The 19,925-nt window shown below is 49.9% G+C and overlaps 1 protein-coding gene across 1 annotated transcript in view; it reads right to left on the reverse strand.

Moving 5' to 3' along the window:
* The window catches only part of COL15A1 (collagen type XV alpha 1 chain), a 100,691-nt gene that overhangs the window by 50,100 nt on the left and 30,666 nt on the right, over nt 1-19,925 (reverse strand). The window contains exons 3-7 of the mRNA XM_059142411.1: nt 13,665-14,212; nt 12,409-12,483; nt 10,834-10,914; nt 5,965-6,112; nt 1,745-1,890 (exon numbers count right to left, since the gene is read on the reverse strand). Coding sequence (XP_058998394.1) covers nt 1,745-1,890; nt 5,965-6,112; nt 10,834-10,914; nt 12,409-12,483; nt 13,665-14,212 — 998 coding nt within the window. The remainder of the gene's footprint in view (nt 1-1,744; nt 1,891-5,964; nt 6,113-10,833; nt 10,915-12,408; nt 12,484-13,664; nt 14,213-19,925) is intronic.

Raw genomic sequence — 19,925 nt, forward strand, 5'->3', positions numbered from 1 at the left:
CGTGAGGGACCATGTCACTGAGCCCGTGGTTCTGACCAGTGTGCCTGTGGCTGGACGGATCAGATGGCTCACACCCCTCTCCATCAGCTTGTATTTCTGTAGCTTCCTTTTCTCACAGCGCTTTCTTATCTGTGACGTCACCCCCACACCACGACAGTCCCAGAATCCCAGAATCCCAGGGACAGGAGAGACTGCAAGGCAAACGTTTCTCCTGTTTGATTCCAAGCATCAGTTTGCACATGCCCAGTGACCGGGTGATCCCTGTCTCCTGGGTCAGCCTGTTCCAACTCCAGACACTTCCGTCTAAACACATCTGTGTCCCTGTGACCTCCCCCAGGTGCCCATCCAGGAGCCATAAAAACAAGTTGAAAGCCTTAGCCCCTGATGGAGATTCAGAGAGATGCAGGCAACAACTCTGACCTCCCCAGGCTTCTCCAGACTGAGCCCCCATGATTCGTCTTTCCCTGTGACTCAGTTTCCTTGGGAAATGCTACAAAGCTGATGCATGAAAGGGATACAGCAGTTTAGCTGCGAGTGGCATCAAACTATGTTATATCTCAGTTTCCAAAGGTTTTTTTTTTTTTCCTTTTAAATTTGGAGGGTGTGGGGGTCATTTTATTTTGTTTTGTTTCACAAAAAGTAGCTCTTTTGGATACTAAAACCACGAAGCTGATCCAAGGTAGATTTCCTCGCTGCAGGATTTATAAGGATCATAAGGAGGATATAAAGTGCAGTATTTCCCAAATGTATTTGACCACAGAACCTTTTTCCCTACAACATGAATCGTTGCATTAATCCCCACCGCCCCACAAAAAAAGAGAGGGTGGTGTCACAGTTTTTAAAATGAGACTCTGCTTCAAATTGAGCTGAAGTCCCAAAGGCCTTATGCTAAAGTATAATTAAGAACAATTAATTCATTGTACAATTAAGTACACTTCCCGTGCCAGAAGGAGGGACCAGACCACTTGTGTGGGATGTACTAAGACACAAGAAAGGAAATCAGTTCTATCAAGGTTAGCGGCTACCTGCCTTCAGGCTATAAGGAAAAGGTAAAGAATTTCTTTGGAGACAATCATCTGTGTGCGGGGACCTTCTCCTCCCTTCTCCCCACTGCAAACCATTTGTGAGCTGGATATGTGCTCCTTGGAAACTGAGAGACAAAGGGGCTGAATTTTGATATTATGCTAGACTAGACTTTGGAAAAAGATGTGAAAATAGGTTATTATCAGGTGACATCCAGGAGAGCATGAGAAGTGTCTGAGTTCCATCCCATGAGAACAGAAAGAATGAGCTGAATCTGTGGGATTTTAGCAGAGGTTGTTGTGAAAAGAAGACATTTGCTTTCATTTTGTACTTTACTGTGTCTAACATTAAAAAAAAAAATGGCTTTGTGGGTATAAAAGCCAATTACCCAACAATGGAGTGGACACGCACATGTGCAATCAATCTGGTTCTGTCTAAAAGGGGCTCCAAAGGAAAAGGCTGTGTGTCTTCATAGATGAGCAGGAGGGAGGTGGTTACCGTGGGGAAGACCCGGCACCCATCCCCCGGGGAAGGTGTGAGGACCATCTTGTGCTGCATCTCCTCCCCCTGACCTGGTGTGTGGTCTACTCTCCTCCGTACAAGGATGTTCAGCAAAAACCCCCTTGATTCTTTACCATGCCCTGTACAAGTTCCCATCAAGTCTGCAACGAGCAAACAAATTGACTACCGACTTGGCAAATGAAATTTACCACTCACTCACCTCTTCAGTGACATGAATGAAGGCTCCACCCCCCGAACCAACGTCTGTAACAGGGACACCATCCGTAATGGGGATGCCGTCCGTAACGGGGGCGCCGTCCATAGTATGAACTCCCTCCAGTGTGTCATTCAGGACCTCACCAGACCCTACGGAAACAGGCATTCTATAATTGATGACTGTATTTTGTAACCTTGGAAAAGAATGAAGCATCGCTTTACCTATTAACTTGAAAAGATGTCTATAATACAGAATTAAGAGGGGAAAAAAACCAACTTGCAGAAAAACCGATGTTGAAGGGCAGTGTCACACGGTGCTTCCATCAGCTCCAGCACCACCTGCAGGTGGGAACCCGGGGGCCTCAGGTTCCTCATCCATACATTGGGAAGGATAATTCCTATTTTACAAGGGTGTTTAGAAGGTTATGTGCTACAAGGATTCAATAAGTGAACACACACCAAAAAAAGCACTAAGGACTGTCCCTCAATAGAGTTAGCAATTTCGTTAGCTATTCGTAAATGTTCACTGTCAGCGTGGTTCTGTGTGTAAAGGGAAAAAACTATGTGAGTGTACGTGTTTTTTTTTTAAGATTTTATTTTTTATTATTTATGAGAGAGAGAGACAGCAAGGGAGAGCATGAGCAGGGGGTTGGGAGAGGGGAAAGTGGGCTCCCCGCTGCGAAGGGAGCCCGACGGGAGGTCTGGATCCCAGGACCCTGGGATCATGACCTGAGCTGAAGGCAGACGCTTAACTAACTAAGCCATCCAGGCGTCCTGTGAGTATCCAGGTTTTATCATCATCATCTATATATAATTATCATTATATAATTAATATGATTATTAAATAATACATGTAATATATGGAAACATATGGTTGTGCAGATAATCCACACAACGTTGGCTAACCCAAAAGGCTAAACACTGGTTTCCTCCAGAGGACAGGTAACACAACTACTATTTTGGAGAGTTCATACAACTCTGCATTGCTTGAACTGTTACCAGTAGCACGTATTTCTTTGCAATTTAAAAAACAAGTGGAGGGGCTCCTGGGTGGCTCAGTTGGTTAAGTGTCTGCCTTCGGCTCAGGTTATGATCCCAGGGTGCTGGGATCGAGCCTTGCATTGGACTCCCTGCTCAGCAGGGGGCCTGCTTCTCCCTCTCCCACTCCCCCTGATTGTGTTCCCTCTCTCTTTGAGTCTCTGTCGCATACATAAAATCTTTTAAAATTTTTATTGAAAAATTAAAAAAATTTTAAAACAAGTGGGATCCTAAAGCAAAGAAAAAGAAATTATACTAATATGAATGTACACCTATCATGGGCTGGGTCCCCTGCTAAGCATATCCCATGCAGTACCCCATTTAATCCTCCCGCTTGCCCACCTGTCCTACCCCCAAGGACCTTCCCACCACCTGACATCTGGAGGAGCAGAGCCAGGACAGGGATCCCACGTTTCCAGGCTCCTCCCTATAACCCCAGGGCATGTGTGTGCTGCCCTGATGCACACATGAACACCTTATTACGATTAACCCCATTTTGCTAAGGAGGAACAGGGCCCCACAGAAAGTAAGTGACCAGAAGGGGCCCTGAAGCCAGGTCAGCCTTTCCTCGTGTCAGGCCAGGTCCATGCATGCTGTGCGCACACAGGTCCCACGGTGAGAACAGTGTGGGCAGAGGAAGGTGCTGAAGGATCCCCCACGCCGCCAATCCCAGCAGGCATCACCGCTCTCCCTTGTTCTCCCAGATCTGGCCACCAGGGGGTGCTGTGCAAACAGCCGGCCAGACCCCAAACCTCTGGAGTCTCCACTCCTTGGAGGATGTTAATTGGAGCGTGGGGGGAAGGGTGCCCTGGGCCAAGATGGTGTCTGGAAAGCTTGGACTGAAACTACTAGGTAGCTTTCCCCAGACGGAGACAGGGCTCAGGGTTCAGGCCCCTTCCTCCTCACCATCTGGGCTGTTAATCCGACAGGAAGAACAGGAACACTTCATTCAGCAAGCTCGTCTGACAGTAACAGAGTCTGGCTGATCCCAGGGAATGGAAGAGCCAGTGCCTGGATCCCTGTCTCTGTCTGCATTGGCTCCCACCTCCTCGGCACTCACCCCTGAGTCCAGGAGAGCCTCCAGCCTGGCCCTGTAGCCTCTGCCGGCTCCGTGCCCCTCCTCAGAGCTCCTAATTCCACCCAGGAAAACAGCATCCACAATCCATAAACCACCTGCACATCCCTGGCTGCGCTCAACCCTCTAAACTACCTGGGAGGCAGGGATCGTGAACACTCCCAGGGGGCAGGTAAAGACTCTGAAGCTTGGGGTGCCTGGGTGGCTTAGTCCACTAAGCGTCTGCCTTCAGCTGTCATGATCCCAGGGTCCTGGGATCCAGCCCACACTGGGCTCTCTGCTCAGCGGGGAGCCTGCCTCTCCCTCTCCCCTGCCCCTGAGCTCTCTCACGCTCACTCTCCAAATAAATAAATAAAATCTAAAAAAAAAAAAAAAAAAAAGGAAAGAAAATATCTGAATTTTGGAAATATTAAGCAATGTGCCCTAGGCCCGAGAGCAAATAGGTGGCTGAGCAGGGCTTCTGTCCAAGCTGTCTGCTGTTCCCAGTCTTCCCTGGCAACACCCTGACTCTGTGACGGTATTACACGATGATACAAATTTTTTCCTCTTCAGTCCTGGATACCTTCTCTTTCCCAGAGACTTCCCAATTTAGTTATTAAAATAATGTGCATTTACTGATGGCAGAAGTGAGAAGAAGAATGATACACAGGATTACAGAAGGCTTGTTAAACCAGAGGTAAGGACAAAAAAGCCTGCCAAAATCCTACCACCCAGATAACGACTTGGAACATTTTGTTGTCTATTACTCTCTCTCTCTCTCTCTCTCTCTCTCTCACACACACACACACACACACACACACACGGCTATATATAAATAGATATAAATAATATACTCAAAGTTAGGGTTGCAGCACACAGAGTTCTGAAATCTGCTTTCCTTGTGGCGTATTGCACGAGTCCGTCCCCGGGTCCGTACATCTCCTGCATTGTCAATATCAAGGCCGTACACATGCATGAAAGGCAGCTTGCCTAGCCAATCTTTCCCACGGGCAGAGTGGGTTTCTGTCTGTGTTTTCTGCCCTGCACGTTGGTGCTCTGGTGCGGGCGGTAATCTCAGTCCGAAACCAATATGCCCTGATAAAGGGCAGGAAGTGCAGACCCCTCTCAGCCTTGGACACATGTCACGCTGTTGCCTAGGGGTCCCAGCAGATGTTGGGTTTTGACCAGTGTCCTCTGCACACACTGGGGGACAAGAGTTAGGGGTGAGAGCCCTGGATGGGGACACAGGAGGCCAGAGCACCCCCAGGGCCTGCCGCTGACCTGTGAGTGCCTGCCTGTCCCTCTCCAGCCACCAGTTTTTTTCCACTGTGTACCCCACAGGAGTTCAGAGGACCTGATCCTATCCTCTGAGAGTCAGGAGTTTGTGGCCAAAGCTGGGAAGGGTGGGGATTCTGGAGTCGGGCCTGGGCATAAGGTCTGTCCCACCACTCAGTAGCTGTATGACTGTGGGTTTATCACTTACATTTTCAAGCATCCATTTTTCCACCCATAAAATACTGGCCAATAATCCCAACCAGGACATGGACCACCAGGATTGGAGATGAAGTATGTGAGCACTTGGTACAAAGCAGGTATTTAATTAACAGCAAATTACTGCAAGCTTTTCTGTTGGAACTCAAGCCCTTCCAGAGTCTGGGGTTTAAAAGCTCAAGTGTCAGGGGCGCTTGGGTGGCTCAGTCAGTTAAGCGTCTGCCTTCAGCTCAGGTCATGATCTCAGGGTCCTGGGATTGAGCCCTGCATGGGGCTCTCTGCTCAGCAGGGAGTCTGCTTCTCCCTCCGCCTCTGTCCCTCCCCTACATTAGCACACAGACACATACACAGTCTCTCTCTCAAATAAATAAGTAAACTCTTAAAAGAAAAAAATGTTCAAGTATCCAAGTTCAAATGCAGGTCTGTCCTTTATAAGCCAAAGAGCCCCAGCTAGGTCACCTAACTTTTCTGAGTTGATTTCCTCATCTTGTCTATAAAATGAGAATGGTTCTAATTCCCTCCTTGAAGGACGGAGGGAAAGTTTCCATGAGAGGCTCTATGGGGCATACATTGTGCAGGCTGGGCACACAGGCGTCACCTCATGGAAGACCGCCGTGAGTGAAGGCGCAGTGGGGACTTGCCTTGCTCCAGGCTGCTGTGCTCGGTGATGCTCAAGTTGGCGGTTTCTGGAGTCCCCTCAGGTACAGGCTCACCAGAAAGTTCAGCATCGTCAGAAGGAGGCGATGGAGTTGGAGGTGTGTTTATGGGTTCAACTTCTGCTTCTTTAGACTGAAGAGAGGAAAAACGAGACCCAAAAGGATTCACTTGGGAGGAAAGCAGGATAAATAGTAGGGATTTTCACTGGAGGAAATGAAACGTCCATAACACGCTGAACAAACCCAGAAAAAATGCCTGGACCTGTCTGTTACATACGTAGGCTATCGCTGAACCTCCCGGGACCTGAGCAAGGTGCATGCTAGGGGTCATGAAATTCTGTTCTGTTTACAGTAAGACTCGGTTCATCTTGGCTGACGTTCAAGCACAAGGCCAGTGCAGAGGACATGATCAATAGAGATCTCTTAGATGAGGGAATGAACGAGTAAACAGAGGAACCCAGGTGTCCTCAGTAAAAACCATATAAATCCAATGCCAGATGTGTACTGCGCACCTGCGAAATAGAAGAGGGGGGTGAGTTCCTTCCAAGGAAACTTCAGGATCTGGGCAGCTTTTCCAAAAGCAGTCAATGTCTTAATGAATTTTACCAAGTAGATTTACCCCACCCCCCAACAGTTGGAAACACAGCACGGCTTCAAGATCTCGGCAGAAATCCTGATAGGGGGTGGGGCACAAAGATCCTCGACCCAGGATCAGGAAGCAGCTCCTAAGCCCAGGGCTTGGGGATGTTCACAGTCTCATCTCTTCCTGAGCTCAAGGAGCTGCGGGTGGTGAATGGAAGGGACCAGCGTTGGCCCTGTGGTCTGAACAGGAAACCACCCAGCCACTGAGATTTTTAGAGCTGATTTGTTACGGCAGCATGACTTGACTATCCAGACTAATAACAAGATTAGTTCCTTTATGTCAGAATTTAGTATACAAAGAGTAAGTCTCTGGTCCATTAGAACAAAGGGGATTCTTACGGGCACCATAACCTGGGATTCAATGGTTCAGTTCTTACGATCAAATTTAGGTCCAATCTCTGCACTCTGCTTACTGGCTACGCTTTGTTGGGCAAATCGTGTAACCTTCCTCTTTGTAAAATGAGACAATGGTGCCTGCTCACAGGGTAGAAAGTATGTGGAGGTGCTCAGGACAGAGCCAGGCCCATAGTATGAACCCACATATGGTAGCTATTGTTCACGTCACTGGAGTTTCAAATTTTTGAGAAAGAATAACCCCTCACTAATGCTTTTCTTTGGGTGTCGGTATATCCAGCCTGTCTGCCAAAACCTTCTTTCGTCAAACTTGTAAGGCATTTGTTACAAAACCCTGTTCAAGGCAGAGCGTGAATCTGGCCCCTGGTTCAGACCAGGGGTCCTGTGTGCAACAGGTGTCCACTGGTTTTCAGGGGTTCGTGTGGACGTGGAACCGGTGTGGCCGATTACCAAATGGGACTGTCGAGTCTCAAGACTTTGTGTTAAAAGCACAGAGGTTGGCTGAGCCTCTCTCACATTCGCAAACATAGTTCTTCATTCCATGTGTATTTCCAGAGGCCCTACTGTGCGCCAGGTCCTCCGCTGACCCCCAAGGATACAGAAATGGAGAAAAAAGACAGAATGTGTACCCTCTCATTGTTGGACTGTGGGGAGACCCAGACTCAGACATGGTGTGGCTGAATGTGGCCTGTGAGGGCAGAGGGGAGAGTTGAGGACAGGAGGGAGGCTCCGACAAGGGGCTGGGGACTGGATCCTGAAGAGGAAGTTAGGAATTGGCCAGATAGGGTAGGGGGTGTGGGCAGGGCCCTCCAAGCAGAAGGATGGCCGGGACCAAGGCCTGGATGAAGGGGTTACAAAAATTACAGAGCCTGGGAAAACTGGGCATTTAGGTGTGGCTAGAGCAGAGGTCCTGGCTGTGGATCAGAATCACTGGCAGAGCTTTCATAAGTATAGTCCCTTGAACCTCACTCCAGACCCCCTGAATCTGAATGTCCAGGTATGCAGCCGGGAAGCAAGTGTCCCCCTACCACTGCCCCACCACCACCCGCCCAGACACACACGCAATTCTGATGCACAGCCAGGACTCAGAACCATAAGGGCATTAATTCTAACTCAGCACGATAGAACTTTCCAGAAATGGAAAGTGGTGTCAAGAGAAACTGACTTAGGGGGAAGCATGGGGTAGCAGGGACTCCTGCCCTAAATGGGGAAAGAGGTGAGGAAGGCTGGCTTTTTAAGTCCCTCACTGCTCAGACAGCCCATGATTCAGTTTGCTGCTCATGGCTTGTGTCTTGCAGGGTGGCAGGCTGGAAGGGGTGAGGACAGGGAAGTGAGATTCATTCCAAGAGAGAAGCCAGACAGAGATGGGAGGGGAAGGTCTGAGAGAAGAGGGAAACTCCCTGTCCTGGAGGGGTGGCCACAGAGTGGAGCCATGGAGCCCTTCCAGGAGATGGTGACGCCACTGACAGAGCCCTAGTCCCGAGCTAGAGACCTAGCTCTCCACCTCTGGGCTGGGCAGCCCTGGGGACAAAGGTTTTCCCTCCTCTGTGCCTCAGGGCCTTCTCTAAGGAATGAATGGAAAAGCACTCCCCAGCAAACAGCAAAGGGAGCGAACGGACACTCTGCAGGACCCTTGCCAGGGGGAACGGGACTCTAATCCCAGGAACACACCAGTTGGCTCCGGGACCCACCATCCAGAGAGAATTCTGTTAAGGACTAAGGGCAACCACAGCGGTTTGGCACGCCCAGCACCCCCCCCCCCCCCCAGTCACCAGCCAACCTAGAAGCAGGGGGCAGGAGAGGGCCCCAAGAGGATAGGGCACTTATCAGTCAAGGGTGACACCCACCCCCGCACACCGAGGGCTGTGTGTGCTGCCATGTGCTGGGTGCTGGGGGCAGCAGCTGCAGGGGAGGTCTGCTACATCTCAGCGGAGGTGGGGGAAGTGATAGACTCCTGGTCAAGGACCAGAAAGGGGAGGGGCTGAACCACACCCACAGGGACTCTCATCCGCGCCCCCGGTATCTCAGCACCACTGAGGACCGTGCGTGGGGCCGAGGAAGTCTAGGAAGGAAAGTGTTGCCTGGGGAGAGGCGGGCAGGGGCCACGGAGTCCCTCTGCGGACTTCTCTCTTCTTCGGATCCTGGAGGGATGTTTCTTACCTCCCCTCAGTTGCAGCATGCTTGTGCACCTGCCCTGCCCTGGCAGCCTGAAGTCCTGACATCAATGCTACCTGACTCTCCTCCCTCTCCACCTCCCCCTCCACCAACCTCCCCCTGCCCCTCCGCTCCCGTGCAAGGTGGTTGTTAGAATTAAATCAAATCGCATATACACAAGGCCCACAGCAGGCAGAGAAATGCTGGTCCTCTTCCATCCCCTCCCTTCTCCCACCCCTGTCCAGAGTGCCCAGCGTCAATGCCTCCTCCACCAGAAAGTCCTCCCTGACCCGTTCCTGCCACCATGATCATCTTATGCTCTCAAACCTCACTCCCCTTTCCTACCCCTCTCGGAAGGCCACCATGTGTTACTAGCATCCTTGCCCGAGCTGAACTCAAGCCTTGCAGTGACCTGGTGCACTGGGGGACAGCATCAACCTTCTAACCCTTGGTTAGAAGGACCAAGGGACCACCGCTCTGTGCCCTGCTGCAGGTGCCCTGGACACACCAGTGGTGGGGTGGAGGGCAGAGCTGGGGCACACAGGGTTACAACCTTGCCCAGAGCAGCCACCATCACCATCACTGCGCAGGCCGCCTCGGACCCTTGCCTCCTCTGCCCTTGCAGCCCTAGGGCCGGCTGTAGTCCTAGGGATGAAACTTGACAACACCGCCCGGGCCAGAAGCACGGGGCTGTGGCCTGAGAACTGGATGGGGCATCAGGGGGCCCATGCTCTAGCCTCAGCTCTGCCCAGACACCCAAGGGGTAGTCTCATCCCCTGTCTGGGCCTCAGTCTACCCATCTGTACAAAGGGCAGTCTCCCATATACCTCTGGACAGAAAGAGGAGAACTTTATGCACCACCCCCTGCACTAAGGGACTACAGTTCCATTCTGTCCCACCCAAACCTCTGTCACCCAAAGTCTATAATCTATAGCCTCTGCCTTATTCCCTTGCTTTCTCTTATCAGAGATGAGTCTATAGAATGTGCCAGCCTGGTCAAGGAGATTTCTGGGCTTCTGTGTTCAATGACTCAGACCCTGCTGGCTGTTTTCATTAAAATGGGCTCCTGCTGCCCCCACTGTCTGACTCAGTACTTGCAAAACCACTTCCTCGTCTGGGCCACAGAGTACATTCCCAGGAGGGAGGAGGCCCCAGTCACTGCAAGGACAGTGCCTTTCCCATGGGAGCAGAAGGGAGCTCCTGAGAAGGCTCTGCATGTCCCAGGAGAGGGGGCCCTGCCTTCTTTCTCAGAGCCCAGAGCCCGGAACAAATGTGATGCCAGCCACCATTTAGGGCCACTTCCCTCGTGCCTGACGCCAGGCCCTGACCCTGCACTGCTTCCTCTGACCCTCCTAACACGTCCTCGAGATGGGACTCTGAATAGCATTTTATGGAAGAGGCGTAGACGCCCAGAGAAGCTGAGTATGCTACCTCAGCTCACAGAGCCGGGAGGCCCAAGAGAACAACGTTTACCTTTGGACAGTACTCTTGTGGCCATGGCACATGGTGGCCAGGAGATACGGACATTCCAGGGCACTGGGGCTGTGGCCAAATACCCTGGGCCAGGACTTTCCTGGCCTCCCCAGGTAAGCCCGCAATTGAAGCCACAGATCTGAAAACAGAGATGTCAGGCCTGGGCACGCTCCATTGACTCTGGGTCCCTAAGAGCTGGTGGAGAAGGTACGGCGCGGCTTGAGTACTCACCGGGGCTTGAGTGTAGGTGACTGCTTCCAAGATCTCAGCGACGCCCTCTGTCTCCTGAAGCCCGCTGGCCTCTCCTGACGCCTGTGTGGAGACAAACGATACCAGCAGAGGGCAAGTCACAGACGGTCACTCCTTTGGAGAAACTGTGTGCATGCATGCTTGTGTGATTGTGTGTGTGCGTGTGAGAAAGAGAGAAAGAGAGGGACAGAGAGAGGAATTGAGAGCAAGCACATATATAGTCGCTATTCTTTTCGCTGTTCCTTCCATATTTTATGGCTCACACGGACAAAAACCTAGTCAATATACAGTCTAATATACCTCCTTTCATTGTGTCCAGGTCCCTTCAACCTCTGCCAAAGGGACTCCCATTTGCATGGCTGTCACACAAATGTTACACTGGAGAACCATGACATTTGGAGAATGTCTTCCCATTGCTACCTTGTCTTCATAATGAGCTGCCTGATGTCAGCCGATGAGCCTGAGGCCATCATTTTGTAACGAATACCCTATTCTTGGACTCTCGGGCAGCTTCTACTCTTCCAGTACCAACAGCAACACAGAGAGAAGGGAATGCATATACGTAAGGGCTCCCTTCTCCCAGCTTCACAGGAATGTCAGGCCAGGATCATGGCCTCGGGGAGAGCCAACATTCTTACAGAGCCAAATTCCACCTCTGAAGGGTTTCCCCACTAAATGGGCAGCCTTTTTTTCTAAATGAATGAAATCAACTTCTGCTTTGCTTTGGGGTTGGCACCCCCCAAAGAGAAACAGAGGTTCTAGAAATATGGCATGCTGTGCTCGCTTCTGACTTTTTGCATCAATCTGAGGCTTCTGCCTGAAATGCCTTTTCTTTCTCATCCAGAGAATACTTGCTTGTCATTGGTCAGGTATCAGCTCCTCCCTTGCCTACTCTGGTCCCTCTTCTTTCACCTTCGTGCCCCCCACCCAACCTAGAGAGCTTGGGTTTGAGGACCACGTAGGTCACCCCACGGTTCTGTCACTGCATCTGGGCACGGAAGTGTGCGTGAGCAGCTTTAGGACGGAGACAGCTGCCAGCGTATCTCGGTCTTTCCAGCATCCCCCAGGACTGTCACCTAGCAGGGACTCAGTAGATCCTGGGGGAAGGGAGGGAGGCAGAAGGGAAGGGGGGCACGGAAGGACCCGTCTCTTTCCCTGCCTACCACTCCATCCCCAGCTTAGGAACGGATTCATTTGCCAAGCATAAAGGCTAAATTTAGGCTCATTTTTATAGGAATTTACACTCATGTCTTAGAGTTTTAACTTCGATTTTAGACTCCTGACACCCTTTCTTGGCAGGAAGTCTGGAAACCAGGCCACAGACTGCCACAGCCACCGGAGAACCTAATACCTTAGAAGAAAGGCAACCCACCCCCAACCCCCCACCCCCCACAAAAGAGATGGCTGAAGCTTTTTAAAAAAATAAAGCCAAAAAGCCCCAAATGGGACTTGAGGCAGCACTTGACAAGTTGAGGGATTTTAGAGACTCGGTGATGTTGGGAAAGAGGAATTGCCTGGGCGTCCAGCCCTCCCTGGGTAGGGAGGATGGGGGCTCACCGAGGATTCTTCAGACTCACACAGCTCCTCAGGGATCCTAGGGTCAGGGTGGATGGTGAGCTGCTGTATGGAGCCCTAGGGGAAGAGCACAGGGTCAGAAGCCACCATCTGTTTGTCCACGGCATGACCACGAGTGGCAAGCATGACTGTTCTTGCAACGGAGCCCAGGCCACCAAGTGAGAGACAGGTGTGAGAATGCACTGCCTGGGGCCATGACAACGGAACAAGCCACCTCTTGGCCCACTCTCCTTTGGGGGCAGGGGTCCTGGCTGAGCCAATGTAAGATGAGCTCTGCTAGCTGGAGAAGCCCCTGAAGGCTACTGTGTTCAAGGTACAGACTCCCAGCAGCCTCCTACCTGGTCCCAGGTCCCCAGCCCTGGGATGCCCATCTCCCCTCTTCCAGAAAGTGTCGAAGCTCCTTGGCGGGCAGGCCTCATGGGAAGAAGAGCGGCCAGTCAGCCTCCCGGCCTCCACCCCCACCTCCTCTCTCCACCCCTGACAGTCCGTTGTCCATGATAATCCCAAAGTGAGTGTGGAAAAACTGTAACTGGATTTTCACTTCTTCAGACTCCCTGATGGTCTCCTGCTGTCCTACTGTCCCGCTGTCCCACTGTCCTACAAGTAAACCCAAACTCTGACCCCTGGTACCACCCTGTATCACTCAGCCAAGGAATCCGTAAGCAGGTGTGCTGACTAGATGCGTAACTACTTAGAGATTTTTTTAGAATGGCTTATTCTTAAAAGCCTGTTTTGACAGGAAAGTTAATTTTCTGCTTATTTTTTTCAGAACACATTGTCCAAATGGAGAGAGAAAAGCTACCTCTCCTGCTGGCATTCTAGCTTTCTCCACCTTCACAGAAATTACTTAAATGTACATGACACTCCTCTCCAAAGGTAACAAAAAAAAAAAAAAATGCTGAATAAATAAACCTTCCTCTTTTTATCGTGTCTTAAAATGCACAAAAAGCTTTTACTCAGACCATCTCACTTGAGTCTACCACTCCATGGCGTAAGTTTGCTTATGATCGTGCCCAGATAAGAAGACCCAGAGAGAATTGGAGGATCCACGCTCTAACATCACCAGGCTAAAATGAAAACAGAACCGGAACCTAGGTTTGGGGTCCCAGGACTAGCGCTCCTGCCACCACACACACACATGCCTCTCTGAGGCTTTAAGAACAAAACAGTAAGAACGTTTGCTTGGGTTCCCTGTTGGCGTCTGGGGCCTCCCCGGTCTGTGCAGGGCTTGGACTCACGGTGAATCTCTCCAGCCCTGTGGCTCCTGCGTTGCCCACAAAGATTCCCGCACTGGGCTCAAAAGCCAACGGCCGGGAAGACCGCTGGAAGAGGATGTGGCCTTGTTCCTCGCAGTCCATGAGGAGGGCCACTTCCTCGCCCTGGACGATCACGGAAAAGCGGTTCCACCTGTGGGTCATCACGGGCACCGGGAAGGCAGCAGCCTCGTGGGACACGTGGGAGCCTGGCTCCGTGTAGTAGAGGATGACCCGCTGGCGGCCATCCTCTATGCCTGAGAGCCGCAGGCCCAGGTAGATGATCTTCTGGAAGGCATCAGTGATGGCAAAGAGCACGCCGCCATTGTCGCTGCTGGGCTTCACCGTGACACTGATGGCAAAGTCCCTGATGAAGGTGGGTGGGATGAGGGTCCTGGCCGGGCGGCCGACGTTGGCACCAGGCCCGAAGCTATAGGCTGGGAAGCCACCGTAGCCAGTGACGAAGGACACAGATGAGGGCAGCGGGACACCGATGAGCTCCGTGAGGTCCAGGTGGCCCTGGGAAGCCAACTCTGCAGGGGGGCGAAACAGAGGGCATGGCTCACACATATATTCTACTAAACTTGGAAATGGGGAAGAAAGAGAAAGTCCCAAGTGAAAGGGGATCCCTCAGAAACCTCACTATAGTTCCGTAATTGCTGGTTTTCAAGCTTTTTCAAAAATGACCCACCATAAGAAATGCATTTATATTGCAACCCAACACGCAAGTTACGATAAACATGCACCTGTAACACCGAAACAATGTTTCCTAAAACGTTATTACTTTCAATACTCATCAGGCACTCTGATATTTTCCTTTTGGGAATTCTTCGCCTCTTTTATTTTATTAAAAACATGCTGGAGGGGTCCCTGGTTGGCTCAGTCAGTCAAGTGTCAGACTCTTGGTTTGGGCTCAGGTCATGATCTCAACATGAGATCGAGTCCCAAGTTGGAGTCCATGCTCCGTGGGGAGTCTGCTTGAGATTTCTTCCCTCTCCCTCTGTCCACTCCCCTCAAATAAATGAATAGAATCTTTAAAAGCATGCTGGCAACAATCCACTAAATTGATTTCATCACCCACTAAGAAGTCTTGACCTGCAGTTTGGGAAACATTTTTAAATATGTCCTGGAATATTCTCAGACTATGGAACATTCTCCCGTCAATGTCCTGGAATATTCGCAGACTATGTAACGTTCTCCCATCAATTTACAGATTGTTCCTCATTTCTTTCTGTAAAACTGGGTAGGTTTGTTTTGTTTGTTTTAAATGAGGTCTACTATTGAAGTGCCCCAGGGTATGGGGAAAAACTGGGACAAGGTGAAGTGTTTCTAGATCTAAGGCAGTTGAAATTCACATCATCATCATGATGGACATTCCCTGAGTTCTTCTGTGCAGATCCCAGCTCTAAACTCTTCACATACTTTAGCTCATCTAATCCTCACAACAACTCTGTACCCTTAGCCTCATTCTACTTCAGGGAAAAGTTAAGAAATTTGCCCTGGTTCTTATCTGGCTGAAATCCTAGGGCTCCACTGTGGTGGTCTGGAAAGGCCCTCAGGCTCGGAAGCCTTAATCTGTCCAACACTGATGCCCTGGGAGCAGGCTTTGAACTGACTTGCAGTGATGGGCACCCATTCCGAAGGAGATGCCAGGGTCCCAGCAGTGAGAGAGGAAGGCAGGTCTCAGGGACGGGTGGCCAGGACCCTGGCAGACAGGACCCCCCCCCCCCCCCCAGAAAGGACAATGAACACACAGGACACCTTGCCCTCAGAAGTGAAGCCAGATCCTGAGGACACAGCCCAAGGAGGAGGCCTAGAGTGAGTGAGGGTTGGAATCAAGCAGGGTACTTCTTCAGAGACCAAGGAGCAGAGCAGACATCTGGTGACTGCCTGGGCTACGACCAAAGGCTAGAGGACCCTGAGAGCCTGAGTGACCGCAGGGTTTGTGTCCAGAGAAGACCCACGCCATTCAAGGACTGTGAGTAAAGCCCCATCTGACAAACTGAGCCTGCCTTTCAGTCTACCAACTTGCCCGTCTGTGTAGACAACTAATTAGCTGGTGACTCATTTCACTGCCCCACGGCTGTGCGTCCTTCTGTGATATGGGCCCCACGAAATTGATTAAAGGAGGCCATCCGTGTGGTCCTGGTAAATACGGCAGTGACACAATAATCACCCACTACTCTTTCCTTCAATGACATCTACTCAATAAGCCCAAGAGGTTGCCGGACAGGGGTCATCAACTGCACTGTGCTGACAAGGAGAGGGAGGCCAAGATGGGGGGCCTGGACACCCTGCCTCAGTGTTCCCTGAGCTCCCTATACAGAATAAAGTTAACCAGGTTTTTCATTCGTGATTTTCCTTCGTCTTCACTGCAGGCCCGGGGTCATCTGCCATTTTCCCATCCTACAGATGAAGAACCAGGGCTTGGGAAGATGGAGTCACTCCCTGAGGTGACACAGTAGATGGCACAAGTTTTCAAGCCATGACTGGTCTGACCTCAGGTTGGTTCCCTGCCTCAGTCTCTTCAGACAAGGGTTCCCTCCCAGAGGCTTGGAGGGGAGCTGCACCTTGTCGGCTTGCCATGCCAATGACCCTTGAGCAGCACGAGGATGCAACTGAATTCTGGGTGACCCAGGAACTCAAACTTCCCTGGAGGATGGGGGAGAGAGAGATGGTGACTCCAGTGGGTCGTCCCAACTGACCTGGGTTGCAAGAGTAACATGTGAACCGGATTTCGAAGACTTCATTTGGACAAAAGAATGTAAGATATTTCATCAATCACGTGTATATGGATTATAAAAGGAAATGATCATTTGGGGAAATACTGAATTAAATAGACTATATTATTTAAATAATTTCAAAAGAATCTGATGAAGAACAGATCTGGGTCCACCCCTCTGCTGGAGACAGTACTGACCCGGGAGAAGCCCTCAGACACTCTCCAGTCCTCTTCCTCGGCCATGCCCCCGAAGGCAGCCTCTCTGAAGCCCATGGCATGCCTATTCCCATGCATGTCCTTTGTCTGTTTGCTACCTGAGCACAGACGTGCTGGGGACAGACTGTGCCACCACTGCGCATGTCTCTAACCCAGTGTCTAGTGTCTCTAACCCAAGCAGCACTCTTTGGTATGCCATGTGGACTCCTCTGACCCTTTTATAGCCCCCACCCAACACTGTATTTTGAAGGTTGATCTTTGTTGATGCATTTGGCTCTGGATCTTACACTGTCCCAACAGTCCCCTACAGCATCCATAAGCCGTACAGACTGGCTCACTTTCCTGTTGATGGGAAGGGAGGTATTCACCGCTATTCAAAACACGACTGTGGACTTCTTACCCACATCTCCTGGTGCTTACCTGGTGGGGGGTGGGGGTGGGGGGATGATTAGATGCTGTGGGACTAGACATCTGCAAATTCACTGAATGCTGCTACAGTGGCCTCCGAAGCACCTGTGCTGATTTTTTTTTTTTTTTTTTGCATTGGGACATAAGTGATATATAGCATTGTATAAGTTTAAGATATACAACCTGTTGATCTGATATACTGCTGTATTGCAATATGATTACCCCCAGCTTTAGCTAACACCTCCATCAACATCACAGTAACTATCACCTCTATTTTGGTGGTAAGAACATTTCAGATGCTGCTGTGCCCACCAGCAGCACACTCTCACCAGCACTCAGGGGGAGGTAGGGAGATGACCCAAGGGAGCAGTCTGTGGGGCTTTTCAACTCTAGCAATAATGTTTATTTCTGAGACTAAGCAATATGTAAAAATATTCATTGTAGTATTGTTTATAAACCATGTCATGGAAAATATTTCACAACATTTTAGCAAAAACAATTACCCATCTTCAACAAAAGAGCAAATCTGATCATGTCGGTACTCTGCTGTAGCCCAGGGATCTGGGTCTGCAGTCAGCATGGGGGTTGGGGGATGCCTGCCACCTCCTGGCTTGAGAAGACTTGGTGGTCCAGACCCAGCTGTGCTCCCTGCTCCCCAGCAAGCCCTGACGCAGGCCTGGGAGAGCCCCACGCTGTGGCAGGTCCTCCCCACCAAACAGCAAGTGTGCTTCCCTCTGTCGCCCACCCCATCTCATTCCAACCAGTTACTTTGCCAGAAGATCTCCTTTAAGACCCAACCCTGGCCTCGATTCCCCTGAAATCATTTGCTTCACCTCCTGCACCCCCACCCTCCTCTCCTCTGGAGGCTGCATTAGACGCCCTCTCAGCCCACACCGGGGGATCATCGGTCATTGCCCTCGGCTCATTGCATGTCACTGCTGGGCCACTTGTCTCTCTCTCCATTAAACTAGGACAGGGACTACACCACTCATCTCTGGGTTCCCAGTATTCAGCCTAGTCCTGACGAATGAATGAACGAACGAACAAATAAATGAACGCAGGACTCAAGTCAACCCCCTCATTTTACAAAGGGGTGAAAGTGAGATTAAAAGAGGGAACTAGGCTAGGAACTCAGAGCTGATTCTCCATCCAATGCTTTTTCTCTCCAGTTTGCAACTTGCATTAAAACAGGAATTAATTTTAAGTATGAGAAACCCCAGAAGGCATACATGAAAAGATTGATAAATCTGGTTAAATTTAACTGCACCGAAATTCTTCAAGTTCTGCCTAGCAACAAAAATTCCCAAACTAGTGTCAAATAGAATCCCAAACTGGACAAAAATATTTGCTACATTTAGTACAGACAAACTAGTCACCTTATGTACAAAAACAGGAAAGCAACAGCCCCATGGAAAAATGGAAGAAAAACAGGGAAATTCTTTCCACTATAAAAAAAAAATTAAAATGGCTCTTAAATATATGAAAAGATACTCCACTTCCCTCAGGAGAGACATACAAGTTAAGGCAATGAAAAGACACCCATTTCCCTCTCAGACTGGCACACATCAGAACATCAAATAGTACGCTGTGTCATGGGTTGCTGGTGGGGCCACACGCACTAGTCTGTGGGAGGCTCTTTGACAATATAAATCAAAATTTCAAGTGTACATGGGCTCTTTGATCCAGGAATTACACTTCCACGGATTCTCTAACAGATAAAGTCACATATGTGAAATCTAAAGCATGTATGAGAATATTCACTGCAGCATTGTTGAAAATGCTTCTAACTGTCCATCTTTGGGAATGGTTAAATGAATAAATGGCTTTAAATAAATAATAATTTTTAAAAGCGTTAATTCCTTAGGTACTGATACGTAACAATCAACAAGATGTATTAAGTAAAAACATTCCAAAAAAGAAGTGTAGAACAGAATCACTATGAGCTGGAAATACATATATTAATATGTATTTCATATATAAATGATATAAATATATATGATATATCTTAAAATATATATTAGAATATCTCTAGAAGGAGACGTAAGAAACCAGAAACCGGGACTAGAGATGGTCTCCAGGGAAGGGAGCTGGTGGCGGTGGGGGCGTGGGGGAAGGGGTTGAGACAAGAGACTTTCTTTTCTCTAGATACTCTTTTGTACTTTTAGAACTTTTATACCATATACATGGTGTGAAAGATACATTTACATATTTTAAAGACATTAACTCCTTCCATCTCCTTTTAGAAATTATAAAACCCTCTCTCTTTGCTCGTCCTCACTCCGATATGGCCTGTCTCTGTATGGAAAGAAAGGGGAGAGAAAGAGTGAAAAGAAAAGAAACGGACACCCCACTGGGATTTCTTTTCTCCCCTCCAGGTTTAAAGATAAAGCAAAACAGAACCACCAGCACCCTGCTGACAGCCCTGCTTTCTTCTTCCCGGATCCAGTGTGAAGCTCTCCTCCTGTTCCAGTCTCCCCCCTCCTGAGAAGAAGAGGGAAGCCCCTTTCCGGTGGGCCGCCCCAGCTTGGGAAAAAAACGTGCCCTTCCACGGGAGTAAATGGGCCAAGCTCTCATTCAGACCGTGGCTTGTTTCCAAGTGGTGTCCCCACGGTTTCAGGGACAAGTGGGGGTTCAGAGGACCTGGGGCTAGAGGCAGAGAGGCCAGGAATCCTGCTTAAACCAGCCCAGTGCTGCCATGGCCAGTGCAGCCCAGGCTTCCACGTGGCAATTCTGGGAATCCTGTAGTCCCCAAAGAATCCTGCTTTAAAAAAAAGAAAATCACAAATCTCTCCAACCTCCTGGTTTTATAGATAGGAAAATGAATGGCCAGGGATAAAGCTCTGTGACTATAAAGCCACAGCCAGGAAATAGCAGCTGAGCAGCAGGCAAAGAGGGACAGA

The sequence above is a fragment of the Mustela lutreola genome, chromosome 12 (assembly GCF_030435805.1).
Source record: "Mustela lutreola isolate mMusLut2 chromosome 12, mMusLut2.pri, whole genome shotgun sequence".
Lineage (NCBI taxonomy): Eukaryota > Metazoa > Chordata > Mammalia > Carnivora > Mustelidae > Mustela > Mustela lutreola.